This window comes from Pocillopora verrucosa, chromosome 11 (assembly GCF_036669915.1).
Source record: "Pocillopora verrucosa isolate sample1 chromosome 11, ASM3666991v2, whole genome shotgun sequence".
Classification (NCBI taxonomy): Eukaryota; Metazoa; Cnidaria; class Anthozoa; order Scleractinia; family Pocilloporidae; genus Pocillopora; species Pocillopora verrucosa.
In genome coordinates, this window is record NC_089322.1 from 15,560,402 (window position 1) to 15,578,686 (window position 18,285).

General features: G+C 38.2%; 1 protein-coding gene across 3 annotated transcripts; it reads right to left on the reverse strand.

The window, feature by feature from the left end:
- Positions 1–1,551: 1,551 nt before the first annotated feature.
- LOC131796257 (scm-like with four MBT domains protein 1) lies at positions 1,552–16,580 on the reverse strand. Of its 3 annotated transcripts, none has more exons than XM_066174645.1 (17): positions 16,509–16,580; positions 15,908–15,943; positions 14,328–14,481; positions 12,732–12,823; positions 11,860–12,106; positions 11,058–11,146; positions 10,343–10,583; positions 9,681–9,790; positions 8,592–8,847; positions 7,469–7,551; positions 6,956–7,193; positions 6,632–6,668; positions 5,781–6,307; positions 4,772–4,986; positions 4,286–4,370; positions 3,377–3,780; positions 1,552–2,822 (listed from the first exon to the last, which is right to left on the reverse strand). In XM_066174645.1, exons 3-17 carry the CDS (start codon positions 14,416–14,418, stop codon positions 2,697–2,699), a joined length of 2,841 nt encoding a protein of 946 aa, XP_066030742.1. In that variant the 5' UTR covers positions 14,419–14,481; positions 15,908–15,943; positions 16,509–16,580; the 3' UTR covers positions 1,552–2,696. The 3 variants fall into 3 exon arrangements, with proteins under 3 accessions (XP_066030742.1, XP_066030743.1, XP_066030744.1); XM_066174646.1 differs by having other exon boundaries at positions 15,924–15,943; positions 16,509–16,579; XM_066174647.1 differs by lacking the exon at positions 15,908–15,943 and having other exon boundaries at positions 16,509–16,579.
- Positions 16,581–18,285: the final 1,705 nt, after the last annotated feature.

The window sequence follows — 18,285 nt, forward strand, 5'->3', positions numbered from 1 at the left end:
TCCTATTTAAAGCAACCAATCAGATCTCTTCACGACAGCTTTCGTGATCCTAAAATTGATCTCTACAGATGTCGTAATTTTTCACCTTGGGTGTCCCTGATTCCGAGAAAACGTGACTTAATTAAGCATACTATTTTAACCAGGGAATCAAAATTCTTTAGGATCTCGTGATCTCGGAGTAAAAGTTGACAATTTAACAGTCTTTATCTTCAAAGCGTTTTTTCAAGTCGGTTATCAAATTGATCACAAGTTTTCATTGTCTATAACCTTATTGATCATAGAAATGACGTCAACCATGTTCAAAACAAAAGTGAAATCACTCTGCCGCGCCTCGTAGTTTCACTGCAAAATTATAAGGACAGGGCCTTTTTTATATCATGGCTTACCTTCGGTTTTTAAGAAAGGACATTTTTCCTTTTCGAAAGTTTCATGATAAGAAACTTGCATTAATATTTTGGAAAAGCAAACAGTCAAACGCGCGAATGTAAACAAGGCCCGACTTAGAATCCACGGGTGAAACTGTTTACTGCAAAAAAGGTCATCAGAGAGTTAACGCCACACGGAGACTTTCGATAGTTGAAATAAATTGTTATTTCTACGTCAACATTAGCTTTTTTCTCAAAGCTCAAGCGTGTTTTGAGGTCTTCGATTAAATGTTTCGAATTTGTTTGTTTTAGTAATCATCTTAATTAACAAAAAAATCTTTCTGCAAAAGTACTTGAAGTAACTTTAATTTAATTATCAGCCACCAGACCAAGTAGCTTAGGCTTGTCGGCAAATAATTTGCGTCAATGAAAGGATACGTGAGGTCATTTCTGTGATAAGACAGTCAAATCGAAAACTGAACACGGGTTTCAGCCGGCAAAACAGACTCCCCCTCTTCAAATGATCCGGGCAAGTAATGTTGGAAGTTTTTCTTCCTTTCGACCCAAGAAATGCAAAACTTAGTTAGCTATAAGCGAACGATATTTAAATCTCTTGCCATATTGTTCACACGGAATTTATCGCGCGCGTGCTCTCCTTGAAATACAATAAATATGTTATTCGTAAAAACACCGTCTACTTTAGTCGCCTAACGAAGTCGCTAAAAACAACACTCTCGGGAATGTTAAGCTAGATGTCTGGTGCCGAGAACACAAAGCTCTTCAAGATCGCGTTATTTTATTTCTTTCGTCGCATGACTGCACGTGTTGACGAGTTCAATCGTCACGAAATTAAATTTACATAATAACCGTTATTCCAAGAGAGACATGTGAGCAAAGAATCAATCAGCTCAGTTTGGCTATGGTCTCCTTAAAAGTATATACAGATATGGGAAGGTGTTGACAAGGAGAATGTGTTTAATTATCAAGAGTTCTTTAGTTTGCTGATCATTTCCTCTATTTTTGTAACCTTATTGCTTGATTCAGGTGTGATTTTGTGACGAGAAATTGGATGCAAGTCACCCTCATGGGTCAAAATGTAAGGAAAAAACTTTTGATGAGGCAATTACAACTTGGTCATACCAGTTACATTCTTAGTAAGGACTGCTAAAATGCACGAAGGTTGCAATTAAAAACCAATAAAAGGATATAATTTAAGCCACCAAGAATAAATTGTTACAAGACTGAAGATACAAGAACAGGCGAAAGGTTTCGTTGATGATATCGTAGTACTGCGCATTACACCAACATACAAACTCTGAACCTTATAACAGTACTACTGTTTAAGAGAGAAAATAAAATGAAGGGAGGAGAGGCTTGGGAATTTTTCAAGCCAAACCTTCTCGTGTTTCAAATTTGCCAAACAAAAATTTTTTCTTACGCGCAACCTCTTTTGTTTCAATTTTCTTGAAATGTTGATTTTTAATTCATCCTCGTTTTTTCACTTTTGTTCTGTTTGTTTTTTTGAGGGGGAGGGATGGTTTAGAGGTTGAATTGAAGGGATTTATATGTTAGCGCACTTGCTGTGAATCAATTTTTTTCATCGCACAATTTGAATCTTCAAAGATCCTTCCTTCTTCCCACCCCCTTCCCCTCCCCCTCCCTGCCACACACACACAAACACACACTGCTACAACTACATTTAAGGTCTCTGCACGTGATCTTGGATGACATCTAAAACCAAGACACTACGAAATCTTGAAATCACAGCACAGATCGAGATATTTTCATTTGCACGTTCACTTGTTAGTACACTGCTGATATGAAGTCGAAACGATTCTGAGCTCTGCAAACGTGCAGTCAGTTGAGAGATGCAGTGAGAAGACTTGAGGCGAGTTTACACTCCAGTTTTAAGCCTATCATTACCGCACTTCTCAACAAATAGTACTTGTAAAAAAATAGTCTTCGTAAACAGTAACCAATAGTACGTAGTAGAGGAATTGTAGACTTAATAATGAAGACCGTTGTCTTCAAAATTTAAGCGGTGAATGGTGGGCTTACGTACTTTCCCAGTATCCACCGTACCAGATTAGATTTCCCTGCAATAGAGAATTTTTTTCCGATGAGGAACGTTTCCTTAAGTAAGGAACGTAATGCAGAGGCAAATACGCTATTCAGACCCGGCTTGAAACCGATAAGAAAGTTATCGAGGAGTTTGAAGACAACAAAGCTTCATAAAACACACACGATAAACGGACCTTCCGCACCCTCATTCTCAGGACTGGAGGCCCAAATCATAGAATGCGTCGTTGGAATGAAATGTAACAGCCTGTGTTATCGAGGTTTCTTTTTCAGTTTCTGTACAGTAAAGTGAAGTTTAATGGCGGGTCCAAGAGTTACTCCAAGACACTTGTGAATCTCGTCTAAGGATAGTAACGTTAAAGCTCGACCGTCGATTTCCTGCGATGTGGAGAAAGAAAAATAATTTTGTTCATCTATATACTGCCTGAAGTTTTTATCAACATGTAACTTCTACTCAAGGACTTGTCGTTATTTACAGCGTGAGGAAGAGGGGGGAAAGGGAGGGAGGGGTGGGAGAATTTACGTTGTGTACCAATAAAATTTACCTGACCCCCCCCAACCTCACTGGAGGATATGTAACGCCATCGGAACTCGGTAGTGAGCTGTTAAAATAGATGGGTACGATGGTGGGTTAGGGGAGGGGTAGGTGGGCAGTTGCCCAGATACTGATATTGATCCCAATATTCTTTACTTCCTCCCTTTACACTCTTCGACTTCCTCGCGATAAATTTCATGTAGGAAGATAAATTCTACCATCTCAGAATTATTTACAAAATATTGGGGACTAAAAGGCACTAATCAGGTAACATACAGTCAATAAATGTTGACCTCGATATTTCAACACGAAAATCGACCTCAGACTTGAGTGAATCCCTCATAAAAAGAGACATCTTGCCATCTTATTAACAATAGTAATAAAACCTCGCTGTTACCTGTCTCTGAAACTCGTCTGCAAACTTAAAACAGTCAGTTGTTCTTATGAAATCCACTACATCTTGAACGCTCCATTGAGATACGTGTTTTGATGAACGCGAACCCGAAATGCTCGGTGATCCCGAGGGTTCGGGTCTGGGGGGCTCTGGAGGGAGATTCTTTACAAAAGGTGCAGCTTTCGGGATATTCTTTGCTTTAGGGAGGGCAATCTTTAGAACGGGAAGGGACTTTACGGGTTGACCCGCAGGATTACCCGCGGGATAACCCACCAGGTGGCTATCTACTTTAGGGACGGCTTTTCTTATTGGGGATGGTGTGTCGTTCAAGGGTGGCGTCGCTGGGCTTGGTGTTGTCGGCGATTCGTAATTTTTGCGGAGAGATGAAGCGGGTGGAGAAAGAGGAACTGAAACAGAACAAAAATTAAAACATAAGTTTAAAAGTTCAAGTGAAAAGACAGTCAAAATTTGGGGTCAGACAAAACTTTCTCGTATCTGATATGATTAAGATACGGGAAAAATGATATTAACCCGAAAGGTGGTATGGTCGATTGATAAAGTCACTGAATTCGGAATCCCGAAGTCCCGAGTTCGAGTCCCGCTACGACAAAAAGCGAACCTATTCCTCAGCAGTTCCCTTGGTGGTCCCGTGTTCAATTTTCCCCGACCACGCTTGTACACAACCAAATGACTTGACTCCTTCCGACCTGGGCTTTAAACCAAGTTGACTTTGATTTGGAGTACAAGTAGCAGTTGTCTGAGAATACTTTTCTTAACCTTTACTTAACCCACCCTAATGTTGCCTTTTACAAAAAATTGACGATCAATTCCGGCTTTTGGACGGGGTATTAGAACACAATTTTACCCGGAGAATGATGTTAAAGCTTCGAATTATCGATGCATAATTCTAACCTTTCTGAGCATCACAGTGCGCACACAGTGCGACTTTATTCAAACTGATGAGATTCTCGCACAAAGAGAGTTTGTTTTTTAACGTCTGCAATAGAAAATAACAAACATCAAGCTCGTAAAGATAAAGGCGGAGAAGCGATATGATTCTGTAATTGACTGAGTCCACCTGTCACACAGCGGTGTTGCTTAGCACTAGGTGTCTGACGTCACAAACCACTGGATACCCACGTTGGAAGTCGAGCAAACATGACAAGGACTGTGAAAATAATCTAAGGGATATTTCAGAAAATAAACCATGGTGACTGTCAACTAAGACGACTGCCTTCAGCTTCTTTATCTATGCTCTTCGTTTACTATTGAATCTCCTAGACTGAATTTAAAAATATATGGATTTAAGTCGAGCTGGCTGGTTCACTTTCACCCTTTCGCCATCCGTGCTCTCGAATCTACCTAAGCTCAAAAACCCTACAGAAAAGAACATAGTACCTTCAAAATTGAAGCAATAGTCATTTTATCAGTCTCAGAAGCAAGCAGCTTCAGAACTTGTTTCGATGAATGAGCGCTGAGAACAATTTGCTCAACAAGTTGTCTTAAGACAATATTGGGACCTGCTGGACCAATGACAGCAGGAAGACTTGCTACTTTAGCTTGCTTAAGAAACGGGCCCGGTTCACAGGATTTTTTGACATAAATACATATCCCTATAAAGGAAAACAATAGCAAAGAAGAAAGATCAACATAGAGTCTACCATGTAGAAAGATTTTCTTCTCGTCTTGCCACAAGCGTGAAATTAAGAAAAAATTCTAACTCTTTATAACAAATGGAGACTCAGATCTTCGAAATCTGCACTCCGATTTTCTTCCACTGAACCACAAAAAGTCTCTATGGCGACTGAGCTACGTGACACACGTTTAATACACTCCTAAGATCAGCATTTTCAAAAGCGTCGTGTGAAGAAATAGAATAGGACGATAATAAAACACAGAAAGATGTTTTTCATCTTTTCGTGAGCAAGGGGAAGTACGATTTCAAGTCTCCTTCGTAGCCGTTATTTGGTCCCTTCACGCAAGGAGGACAGAAGGTGGTGTGTGCCGTGACAGAACAGCGGCTACCTAGGAGACTACATTCAGTATCAAAATTAGTTGACATATTATGTTTGAAGAGTCCTATCTGTCTAGAATAACACTCCTGTTTTTACCACATTCTTAATTAATGAGAAGACCCCCCCCCCTACCATTCAATGTTGCCTGTATTTAGTAAAAGAGATAAGATTGTAGTAGCAGGAGGTTGAAAAGATCAAATTTTAATAATAATAATAATAATAATAATAATAATAATATTTAACAAGAGAGCCCAACTCGCCACAGCGGTTTTCAGTGGGGCCCTCATTTTGTTCCCGATTGTAGGTACTAGAATAAACAAGTCATAAAACAAGTGATAAAGTGCGGCTCAATATTTTACTTAAAGAATGACAAAGCCGTCATGAACGCATACCTGAATCATCCTTCGAAGGTAGACCTGGTTTGGTCTCAACAGGCTTACTTTCCTTTCTCTCCACCTCAACCTCGTCGTCTTCTGTCAGATCAATCACAGCTTCAACTTTCTTCTTTTCCGCACTTTCCTCCTCTTCCTCTTCACCGTAATCCCGCGGGACAAGTGTCGAGGGCCTCAAATCATATTTACCCTTAGAAGATATGGGTGACTGTTTCTCCTGTGACTTTGTGTTCACCTCCTCGAGAGAACAAGACTCCGTTTTTTCTGTGTGAGAATTGGACTCCATTTTGACTTCGTTTTCAGTGTTTATGGATGTCATGTTAACGCTCTGCTGGTGATTTGTGTCACGCTGGATCACGCTTGCCACGTTGTTTCCATCTGTGACAGGTGTAACGTTTACAGAGTTTAAAGGCGTAGTTGTAGAATTTGTGGTACTCGTTTCATAAGTTCTAGTTGTTGAGGTATTGGTGATGTTGGCTGTGCTTGTATCTGTCACTTTTTTGTTACTTTCTCTTTGTCTTGTGGTTCTGCAAGAGATTAACTCAGGATTAATAGGTAATTTCTCCTCACAATATCAATACATAGTTGCGCAAAAAGGTAAAGAGAAGAAAGAAAACTATCAAATGAAGAATTTTGCTTGATCTAGCAGCAAATTCTCAGAACAAAACTAGTGAGAAATATATGGCAGACGGTTAGGAGAAATCATACTGAGATGTTGTTGATGAGAGTAAATTCACTGCTCTCGCATGCCAACATCATCACAATATGAATAGTTCACTGGAAAATGTGTCCACTTTTATCATATCGAACACCAGCTCACATTCAATACGCAATAACGATTTCTAAAATACCTTAGCGAAGCAAGACGCCTGTTTTCCTCGGGAGGACCTGAGCAAAGATGACAAAAGAGACACAGTCAAGTATACATCTGGCCCCGGTTGTTAAAAGAGTCGATAACTCTATCCACTGGATAAATCGCTATTGAGTACAACCTGCAGTATGTTCTGTCACAATTATCAGTTGGATAGTGATTTATCCGTTGAATAGCATTATCCGCCTTTTGGAATAAGACCTTGTACCCTTACGACATTTTCAGGAAGATCACTCAGTTATCGTTTCTCATGATCGAACAAATACAGCTGTAACGTCAGAGTTTATCAGCCAAAATTTCTTACGCTGTATTCTCGGTGTAACGAGCGGGTGCCCGTTCATGCTACACCATCCAACTGGAAAAAGATCCAATGATTCCACATCGTAGATATGTTCCACAGAGTCATTCTTGTATCCATCGAGTAACACCCACATAGTGCGTCCGACCACTTGTGAGACCGAAGCTACTGTTATGGTGCTGGGATCTGTTTGATCGACTGCTTCGAGCTTCATTCCGATATCAAACTCATGAGGTGGAACTGCCTACAGTGGATAAATAACTCAAGTTAGATTCTTCATCAAGTCAAGCTTCAACTTATGGAAAAAGATGCACGAAGTAGATGCACCTTACCAAATACTATTTCTAGCTTATAGTGATATATGTGAGATGCTTTCTCGCATGATAAACGCTAATTCTTTCCCTAAAATCAAACGCACGAGCAAAACCAATATTGTACCAATACTCAACACACCTGTTGGATTCACAATTTTATCAGTTATTTTGTCAATCACAGTTGTTTATAAGTTAAGAGCATTACCAAAGTAAACAGAGAGTCGGCAGCTGCTGTCGAGTTTGTATGTTCAAGGTATGTCTGCCAGTTGAAGGGATGAACAAGATATCCTGCCGAGAAAAAAAACAATTACAAAACATAAGATAAAGTAAAAAAATTTAAAGACGTTCACAAGTTTACACAAAGAAAACTGGGGCGGAACGTTGTAAACGCACATACTAACAATTGTAAGAAAAGTTAAAGGGTGTAGGCTTCTACAGAAACTGTGGTGCTGCGTCGGTGGGGAAGAATAACCAAATAATTTGATTTCATCAATTGAGTTGATAATGTAGATTGGTCACCGGAAAGAATTTATAAGGCCGACGTTTCGAGCGTTAGTCCATCGTTACCCGCCTTGATAGAGGGCTTAGACTAAAGCGTCAGCTTTAAACACTCCTTACGATGGCCAGTCTATATTATCAACTCAGTTGATCAAACCAAATCGTTTTGTAAGAAAAATAGTCCATTCCAGGCTTTCAGAGGCGTTCACTGGATGCAAAATAGTAAATAGTAGTACATTTCTGATCTGGCAGAATACAAGATGCATCAAACACAAACCAACAAACTTGATCTCAAGGGTAGGAAACATTTTTCTGTTCTAGATTTTTTTGCCTCTCCTTCACCTTGTGCAATGTTGAAAGAACAATTTTATACCCTGAATTTTTATTAAATTGCAATAAATTTTCAGTGGCTCAGAAAGAACACTCAGATGGTGGTAAGACGCACCATAACTTGTAATCATGATCAAGGACACAAAATAGTTTTTTTCTCAAGAGCTCGTAAGAAGTGATTCCAAACAACTTCCTTTCTACATTCGGTGAACAGTTCAATACCAATTTAACCCTTTGACAGCATCTAATTTCTCCTCACAACATCATCCCTGAATCACAAGTTAAAGCCATGAGAATAAAGGTAACGATCGCCAACTGAAGAAGCTCTTGATTGGTAAACAAATTCTCCTTGTCAGCTCCTTAGGAAATGTACAGACAACAGTAGGGAGAATATACAACCTGATGTTAGGGTGTAAAGGGTTAAGTGACATAACCACAAATGTTCCAATTGCAAAAATGAACATTGATATCAAATGTGCAGTGTTAAAAAAATTCCATACCTGGGGGTGGGGTAAGTTGAATGTTGTTCTGCGCACACCACCCTACAGGGAAGATATTCCTAGAATTGGAGGTACACCACATGGCAGGTCGGTTGCTGTCACTACATGTGATCATGCTGTCAATCTCCACCTGGAAGAAGAACTCGCTAGGAATTTTGGTAACTGTAGCAGCACAGATGGAAGAAGGATCACTGGGATTCACAGCTTCTAGTTTCAAACCTTTTGTAAATCCATGTGGTCTTGGCAAGCTGTCAGACTGAAGAAGAGGAACAATTCTCAAACATCACATCAAATATACACTGCTGGCCCAATTTAAATATTTTCATATTTGGTTTTTATATGATAAGCTGAATTATGCCTGCATTTTGAGCACTTTCTTATGATCTCTTGGTAGAGAGATGCACAGAAGACATCTCCATCAACAAAACTTTTCTTTTTCATCATATAAAACAAAGATTCCATGTTGCCATGGGTTTGTACAGTAACAGATCAGGTGGTAAGTACACCACGTGTCAGTTTTGTTCTCACCACATTTTGATGCCATCAAGGTTTAGAATTTTCAAATTCTGTATTATGGTACCATAACGAAAAGAGATTGAGATTTCTATGCGCCAACCACTTTAAGGCTGTTCACAAAGTATCCTTCCTCAACATAACATCCAAGAAATTCAGGGTATATTATCATTGCTGATGCTAAATGTAATTATGCTTTATGCATTTTTGTCATAACAAGAGCAAGCTGTTCTACAGAGTAGCTCATTGAGTTGGTAGCAAAGCACTTTCAGATCAAGTGTTGTAAAAAAAAAAAAAAAAAAAAGTAATCACAACTGTGGATGATATTGAAAGTGTAACAAATAGGCGTAACATAAAAACAAGAAAACTGGTTGTAGTGCCAGAAATGCAAGTGAAGAAGTCATGACTGGTTTTGGTTTTACATGTGGTTGGTTGAAAGAGTGACCCACAATTTCTTGACCAATCACAGATTGCAGTACAGCAAAGCCAACACAATCGCATATCACTTGTGAGACTCAACTCAAATTCCTCTACTATGATCTCTATTGGGAAGATGGTATACACTGTACAGTGTACCTTGTTTAGTGCCTCATTGAGTGACATGTCATTTGATGTCATATTACAAATACCAAGAAGCCTTCCTCTGATTTGTGCCCAGTCTTTTAATGGATACCTTGTCTTTAGATCTTCAATGGAATGAAAAAAAAATCAATCACTGAATCAAATCCATAAAAGGGATCCATTGAAAAATCAATCCTAATCAATCCTATTAACATAATCATTTATTAATAAATTAAATTGAAATGTTCATAAAACAAATCCCTAATATACCCAGTACATGTTTGTTAACAAGACCCCAGTTTAAGAAACAGTAGAATGGGGTAATGAGTATTCTGCTTTCAAATAAAAGATAAATTTTTCAAGCTTTAACCAGACACTCTTGTAGTCTGACTACATGCACTTTTGTGCATGCATTAATTTTGATAAATTCAGGCTGATCGATCACGTGTAATTTACATACATCTTAAAGTCAATTGAGAGTCTTGTACTTGTATGTTTCACACACAATCTACAGTAAATGGTGCTCACATGTAAAACATGGGAATCATACTTGACTGATGCACAAGCTGCAGTTCATATAAGAAATACTGTGGCATCTTGGCCTCATACTCTTCAACACTGGTTGAAAAACAGTAAGAGAGTTGGCATTTTCAGGTAGGCACATGCACAGTACTTACCAGGAGGAATGTTGAGTCTCAACTTCTTTTTCTTCCCCCAACCAAGTTGGTGAACAGTGTCTGACAGGAAATAAACCCAAACATCATTGGCTTCATCTTCCGATCCTTCTAGTCGTAATCTTAGCCTCAAACCATAGGAATCTACCACTGACGCAACCCAGTAACTGAGTGGATCATTCTTGTGCAACACCTCTAACTTCAATCCTGGCTTCAGCTGATTTTCTTCATCTGGATTTGATCTCTGAAAACACACCCAGGCACATCTGTAACTGTTGCAGCAACTTTTTTTATTTCCAAGAACAAATTATGTGAAGTAATTCTCCTTACTGTCTGCCATACAATTCTAAGATGTGGGTTTAGAGAATTTGGTATTGAATCAACTAATAATTCCCTGATTGATTAGAGGATTAAAAGTTAAATTTTTTTCTCCTCACTTGTTTGCTTGAAATTGTATTGATATTGTGAGGAGAAAATAGAATGGCTTACATAGTGCTCATCTTCATAATGTTGCCCCAAATTCAATTTTAATACTCAAAAATTAAAAACATGAGCTTCATGTACCATTGAACATTGAAGAGCAAAGTGCATAATTATGGTGACATTTCAGCAACATGACTGAAGATAAAAATAATTTGTGAAGCATGTTCAATTTCATAATGAAAAACCTGGCACACAATGAAGTCCAAGATGCCCAGCAATTTAGTTGGTTACCTACCCTGTGGAACAAATGAGCCGGTGCACAGACAGCCCCTTCCAGATCTTGCTTCAGAAACTTAGCCCAGTTTGACTCCTTATGCCTGATGGCTATATAATAATATTTATACATTAACAATGCCCTTTTGAAATCATTACAACAGTTAATAATGTTTAATATATTTTTAGGAACAGAAGTTCAAGTTTTTGCATTCCAAATTGTGAACATTGTAACTGAAGATTGATTGGTTAAAACCAGAATTTAAATGCTAGTCCCCAGCAGGAGAAAAACTCGTCTCATTTTTTTTCCTTCTGTGCTTTTTTTGCACTCATGACAGAACCATCTTGTCTATTAACCCCCTCAATCCCAAGATCTCAATTATAGTAATTCTCCTTACTTTCTGCCATACAACTCTTCTGATGTTAGTCAGGAGAATTTGGCATTGGATCAACTAACTGAATCAACTACCTGAATCAACTACATTACATTATATATCTCTTTATTCTCATCACTTATCTGCTTGATATTGTATTAATATTGTAAGGAGCAATTTTGTCTTGGTCACTCCTGAGAATGAAATGGTTATTGAGTTCTCAAGGTGGGAAAGATTATAATGCACATTGAAATTCCCATCAATTTGCTCAATCTGCAGTAACAACAGAAAACCTTTTTTTATATATTGTTAAAAATTGCTTCCAAATGAGTTTACTGTAATCAATAACAGGAGCCACATAAGCTCTGATGCCCACATGAGTCAGAATTGAATGTAGACATCACTGAACAATGTACACTGTGAACATTTCCGATGTGTTATTTCATATACCTGCAGGAGGGATAAGTATGTGATTATTTCTTGCACACCAGCCAACAGGTTGAAGATCATCAGATGCTGCATCACACCAGAAGTCTCCACTGCGATCATCATCGTAGCCATCATACCGTAACAGAAGCAGTGGCCCAGATGCCATGACAACTGTAGCTACCCAGTAGGTATCAGCCTCTAATGATGTACGATCCATGGATTCCAACTTCATACCAGGAACAAACCCTTGAACTTTTGTGTCTTGTACCTGGAGCAAAATAAATGTAAATACATGTCAAGGAAAAAAGTTAACTTCCACTTTTTTTCTCCACAAGTAGCTAAGTGATCACAAAGCAACAGAGATAGGAGAATTCTCCTGCATTTATACAGTATTTTCTAACTAAATTCTCATGAAGTGAGTTATATTCTATTCAGACATAAAGAGTATTCTCCTTTGACTAAATAATATTCCCTTGCTGGTATGTTGCTTCAAGAAAACCCTGTAACAGTGGAGACAAAGAGGGTTTTCAACCCTGCAGGAAGCACACTCAGACCTATCACATTCCTTCTTTTGGGTGGATATCAGGCTTATCTATTCTTCATTTAACCCTTTAACTCCCATGAGTGACCAAGAGAGAAGTTCTCCTTAGAATGTCAATGCAATATCAAGCAGATAAGTGATGAGAATAAAGAAAAGTAGCCATAAGGGGATTTTTAGTTGACCCAATACCAAATTCTCCAAACGAACATCATATGAGTTGTATGGCAGATAGTAAGGAGAATTACTGACGAGATCTTGAGTGTAAAAGGGTTAATAGGTTGTGTTTAGTACATGCAGTGAAAATGAAAAAGCATTTACAATTACATGTACATCTACATGTATTAATGCTTACATGTTTAAATGTTTCCTTAGGAACAGCCTTAGCATGATACTTTTTTAAATATTCTTCCCAGGAAAAGAGCTCTTCATCTTCTTCATCCGACCCTGTAAGAAAGAATGACATACATATCACTGTTATGACAGTATGACCTTCGCCCTTTACACCCTGACATCAGTATCTATATTCTCCACCCTGTTCTCCATACATTTCCTGCAGATCCAGAAAGGAGAATTAATTTAACAAAAGCTTCTTTTAATGGCGATCATTTCTTTAATTCTCATGACCTTACTTTTTTGATTCGCAAGTGAAACTGCAAGAAGAAATTAGAAGCTAGTCACTCCAAGGTTCAATGGGTAAAATCCACTCAAAATTCACAATGAATAGTAAAGTTGTGCACAACTACAGCAGTTCTCTAAGCTGGATTTTTTGGTTGCAAAGCCAGCAGCCAAACTGTGTTTCACAGTTCCCCATGAAGCTTTCACATTCTAGATACAACTTGTATAAATGGACCATATACATGTATAATGGATTAACTGGGTACAAGGTTTTCCCCCTTTTGGTGCTAGTTTAAATTTTCGAAGCTCTCTAATATCTCACAATTTATAATTCAAAATGACATTTTTCAGAAGGTCCAGTCATTTCTGATGATGATGATGTAGCATTTATTTACATGTGGAGCACTATCCATGCTTACAGTACCACTCAAAAGTAAATTGACAGTCTTGACTTGAAACTTGATCCTCTATACTTGAAACTATCAAGAATCGTTGCCCAAGGCTCAAGTATTGAGAATCAAGGATTAAGAGGCTCAGAGAACTTTTCCAAGATCCTGAGTGCATTTTTGAGGAAACTATTTATTTCAAGCAGGCAAAACAATAGACAAAGATCAAACACTTGACACCCAGCTTCATGACACAAAAACTGCCTGCATGTATGCAAATACTTTCATTCTAAACAGGACTCACTGTATGCTCCAACATGCTTTACAACACCTTGAAGGGAGACTCAGACCAGGCTAGGTTGAGCAGCTTACAATTATGCAGCTGCCCCCACTTTTATGAACAACAACACACCACAACACCAAGAACTAGGTTCCCTACTCTCTGGGAGATGTGAGTGGGTTCCTTTACTTCCCTTACTAACCAGTACAGAGAGAATAAGGAAGAGGGGGACCTACATGTACTGTATACATCATTGTCCTCATCCAAAAATACTAGAACATGAAACCATTTTCAGATGTAAAAGCAAAGGCAGCACTTTCTCCACAGTTACACTGTATTTTAAGACCCTGAGTGTTGCACCAGTCTGGGATTGATCCCTTAACCCTTGAAGTCCTACTAGAGATATAGAAAGAATTTCTCCTTACACTATCAGTACAATATCAAGCAGACAAGTTATGAGAATGAAGAGAAATACCAATCAGGGGATTATTAGTTGATCCAATTCCAAATTCTCCAAATTAACATCATATGAACTGTAAGGCAGACAGTAAGGAGAATTACTGATAAGATATTGGGAGTTAAAGGGTTAACCTCCCCCACAACAGTCTGGCACTCTACAACATGAGCTACTAGGCAGCTAAAATGACAACATAACCCTTGACCTTACCTGATCCATTTTTCAATGATTTCTTTGCATTCCTAGCAACATCCTCTATACTTTTCTTTCGTTTGCGAGTCGCAAGATCTCTGTCCATCATTACTTCATCCTAAATCTTCTTCTCTACAATGCCATGATCACTGCCTGTTGTGCATGTAATGACCTGGAACAATAAATAGAGTCAGACCTGTAAATCAAGTGAGGCCAGGTATGCTACGATAATTTAGTTTTCCAAGCTTTTGCCAATCTACAGCATCATCAGGGAACATAGATGGATGATAGGGGTTAAACAGGGTCAAGAATTAATGAAATATTCCTGTCCATCAGAAGTTTTGAATACAATAATTATAAATCAGAGATTCAACACAGTCACAATTTAGTGTCAAAACATGCTAGGATATTTGTCCACTGCAAGAAGCAAACAGTTTTCCTATAGTGAAACTCAAAGAAAAGTGTTAGCATTAGCATATTTCACACCAAATAGTGGCTACTGTGTTTATAATCTGTCAAATACATTTTTTTTTTAAGAGCATACAGCACAAAATGTTCAAAATACCTTACCCTATAAAAGAAATGTTGACTTTTCTGGGTGACCATAATTATAAAAAACAATTTTATTTCTTTTCTGAATCAACACCAAAACTTTCTACTAATTTGAAACCACTCCTAATGAAAGACAATTGGTGCATTAGATGCCAGGATTGGAAATTGGAAAAGATCACTGCAGGAATATCACCAGTAATAATCAAAAAAAATATTTTTGCTTGTGCCCAATTGTTCAAAATGCATCACATGACTGAATATCCCCCAACTAAAACTGGAGATATCCAAGGATATACCCCATGTCATACTCCCCAATTTTGAAACCTTGCGTCTAATACAGAAAACTCTGCATTTCACTTTCATTCAAGATGAGAAAGCATTGTGAGGTTGTTACAGAAGAAGGAACATATTAATTTATTCATAATCATACTAGAGAACGAAAAGTAACCATCAGACACCATAAGCCGTTAGCTGTTCGCTAACATTTTTTCCTGCACCTTTGAAGGATAATAACCACAACAACCTTCATTTGGTGCAAAAATATACTTGTACATTTGTTCTTGGAAATTATCTATTCCTCAAAGCTCACAGTTTTCCTTGAGCTTCACTCTTGGAAAACAGTTCACATCTTGGAACAGAAAATGTCCCTACACATTTTTGCCCTAAGTAGAGGCTATTGCTTACATACTCCATAGTGGTATTGTACAACTCTGACTGGGGAATACTCTGTTAAATTGCGTTTCTAAACCAATTGCATTCATGCCGGAATATCTGATGTGCTACAATGTATGGATAGTTTAATCTATGTTTAATAAGACTTTTTTTCCAGAATGCAGTCAAAAGAACACAGATAATAGGCTATACAGTGAAGCATGTTCATACGCTGTAGCAAGAAAGAATTTAATTAAAATCACATGCACATTAAAGCTAACAGTTAAATTGGCTATGAATGAAAAGAAATTGTTTTAATCATAAAAATGTTACCAAAACAAATTACATAACCTGTACTTGCTAGTAAGAAAAATCAAAGAAGTACATAAACCCACCAGAATCAATACCTACTTGCGTTAAGGATACCCACTCTGGAACAACAAATCAAAATCTTTGTGTTAATCAACAGAAGATGAGAACTGTCATTGGAAACCGCTTGTAGTTACAACTTAATTTGACAATGTGAGGCAACATTGAGTAATTCTGGTGAAAATCAGATACTCAATTTGATTTCCCGCTACAGTGATTGTGACCAATAACATATGTTTCCCATGTTTTTGAAACCGAACGCGCCATATTACAGACAGCAAATCGACGCGACGCGATTAATTCATTGCGTTGAGCAAAATTGAAAGTACAAGAGTCAAATCGACCGCAGTATTTCGGATCAGCATAAATTACCGGTATACAATATGCATTAGACCCCTGGTTTACGATTTTAAGAATCTAAGTTTACATAGATCGTTTGTAGCGTGAATTTCAACAACAGTTTTACGCATGCATGTGAGCTAGCTCCAAAATCGTTGGAAAATTGCTGGAAAATCACGTCTCTAATAAAAACATTTGCCTCGATCGTTGAGAAAAGAAATTTCTGACTTCACGAATCATCTCTGCAATATTTAAGCGAGGGTTAAGTTTGTTGCCTGTAAAACTTACCGCGGGAGACGGGATTATTCACGACTTTTCCAGCTTAATCAAGGATGCACTTAGTGCTCAAACAACTTCAGATGTCTTATACAGACCTGGCTGCTCAGCCTAGATAAATATTGCGTGGTTACACGGTTCATTGATTCGTCGCCATTCCCAGTCTCTGCTCGTGAGAATTTTTCAGGTTTATCCGGATGATGTCTATTGGTCTCAAGAACCTTTCTGATTAACAGATGCACGTGTTCCAAACAAGGTTATTCTCCCTTTTCGGTCGATAAGTTAATCCGACAGCTTCTAACACAAAACTGAATAAAAGGGCAATAATATTTCAGTTACACTTTTCTCTTGGATATGAAGACATACTCTAGCTTCCAGTCGGTGAAAATAGAAGTGGTAAGACTTTCAAAACTTCCCATTAATAATCGCCGAGTTAAAATTTTAGGCCGATACAATATATAGATTTACCCAAGCCTAACAGTGGAGCTCTTGATAGTTTATTTTCCAGCCCTTCGCAATAATAAAAACTGGATGGGGGATGGGGCGAGCGGGAGGGGGGGAGGGGGGCCGCCAGAATTAACGGGGTCTAGAACCGAGGGACGATGTTCTCACAGTTTGCAAAGCGATCAACACGCATACAAGTCGGCGGTATTTTCAAGCAGCTGAGAACCTTCGTTATTGTTTCAAATGTTTTGAGCAAATTTTCGAAGATGAAACAGATGGGATAGGGTTTCGAAATAAGGCCTTCACTACTATTCGCCTACATAGGTGTAGATTTTAAAATGTGGCACCAGACCCTAAAATGTTCCTGGAACTTTCGAGAGGCAGATGAAAAAAACACATAAGAGTTCAGGGTGATAGACCGAGATCTGAAAATTATCCCCGTACGGGCCGAAAATTAAAATCCCATGTGACATACTTTAATTTTGTCCGTGTTCTAATCTGTATCAAGAGAGGAAACAGTTTATCCACCAATTTATCCACTTGGCTGTAATTATTACCTACACCACAATTGTACCAGTTCACCACAGCAATAGACCCCGAGTAGTTTACCTTTCTTTTGAAAGAGATAAGTGCAGACGACCAGACGCATTTCAGAGACAACTGTCCCAAAAGCAACTTAATTTTACTTACTCAAGAAAAAAAAAGAACAAGACGTCCGCAATTTGTGATCATTTTAATAACACATGTTCTCTCAAATTTGCAATTGACCAACGTGGAAACATTACGACCAATTTACAAATAAACTCTTTCATAACTCAATTTAACAACACTCTTTAAAAAGTTAATTAAGAGGAATAGAAAACAGATTCAGAAGAAAAATGCTGCCATCTCCTGTGATGTAAATCACCTGTTGGTAAAAAAATCATTGACAAAGAAGGTTGTATAAATCTTGAAATTGATGCGTATCACGGTTCTAGACGTATGTTTATAAAACCAAGGCTATCAATAGCTCGAAATTCCAAGGAATTTTCGACTGATTCCTCCTCATGTAAAAGATACATTATAACACCATAGCGCAAACAGTTGTGCTCTGCTAATTACTAATGCCTTGGCTGCATAAGATTTTCACAGCTAAAACTAGAAGAAAGCTTAGCTTGTTACAGTTACGGTCTTAATTTTGTAGGGAGTGTCTCTTGTTTCTGCTTCTCCGGGGAGTTAACTGTTTAGTCTTTAGAATGATAACACAACGAAGAATTATTTAGAGATGAACATTCAAATGAGCATTTATACAAACCTGCTGAGTACGGTTCAGCACTTTGCATAGTGATCAAGGATTCACAGTTTC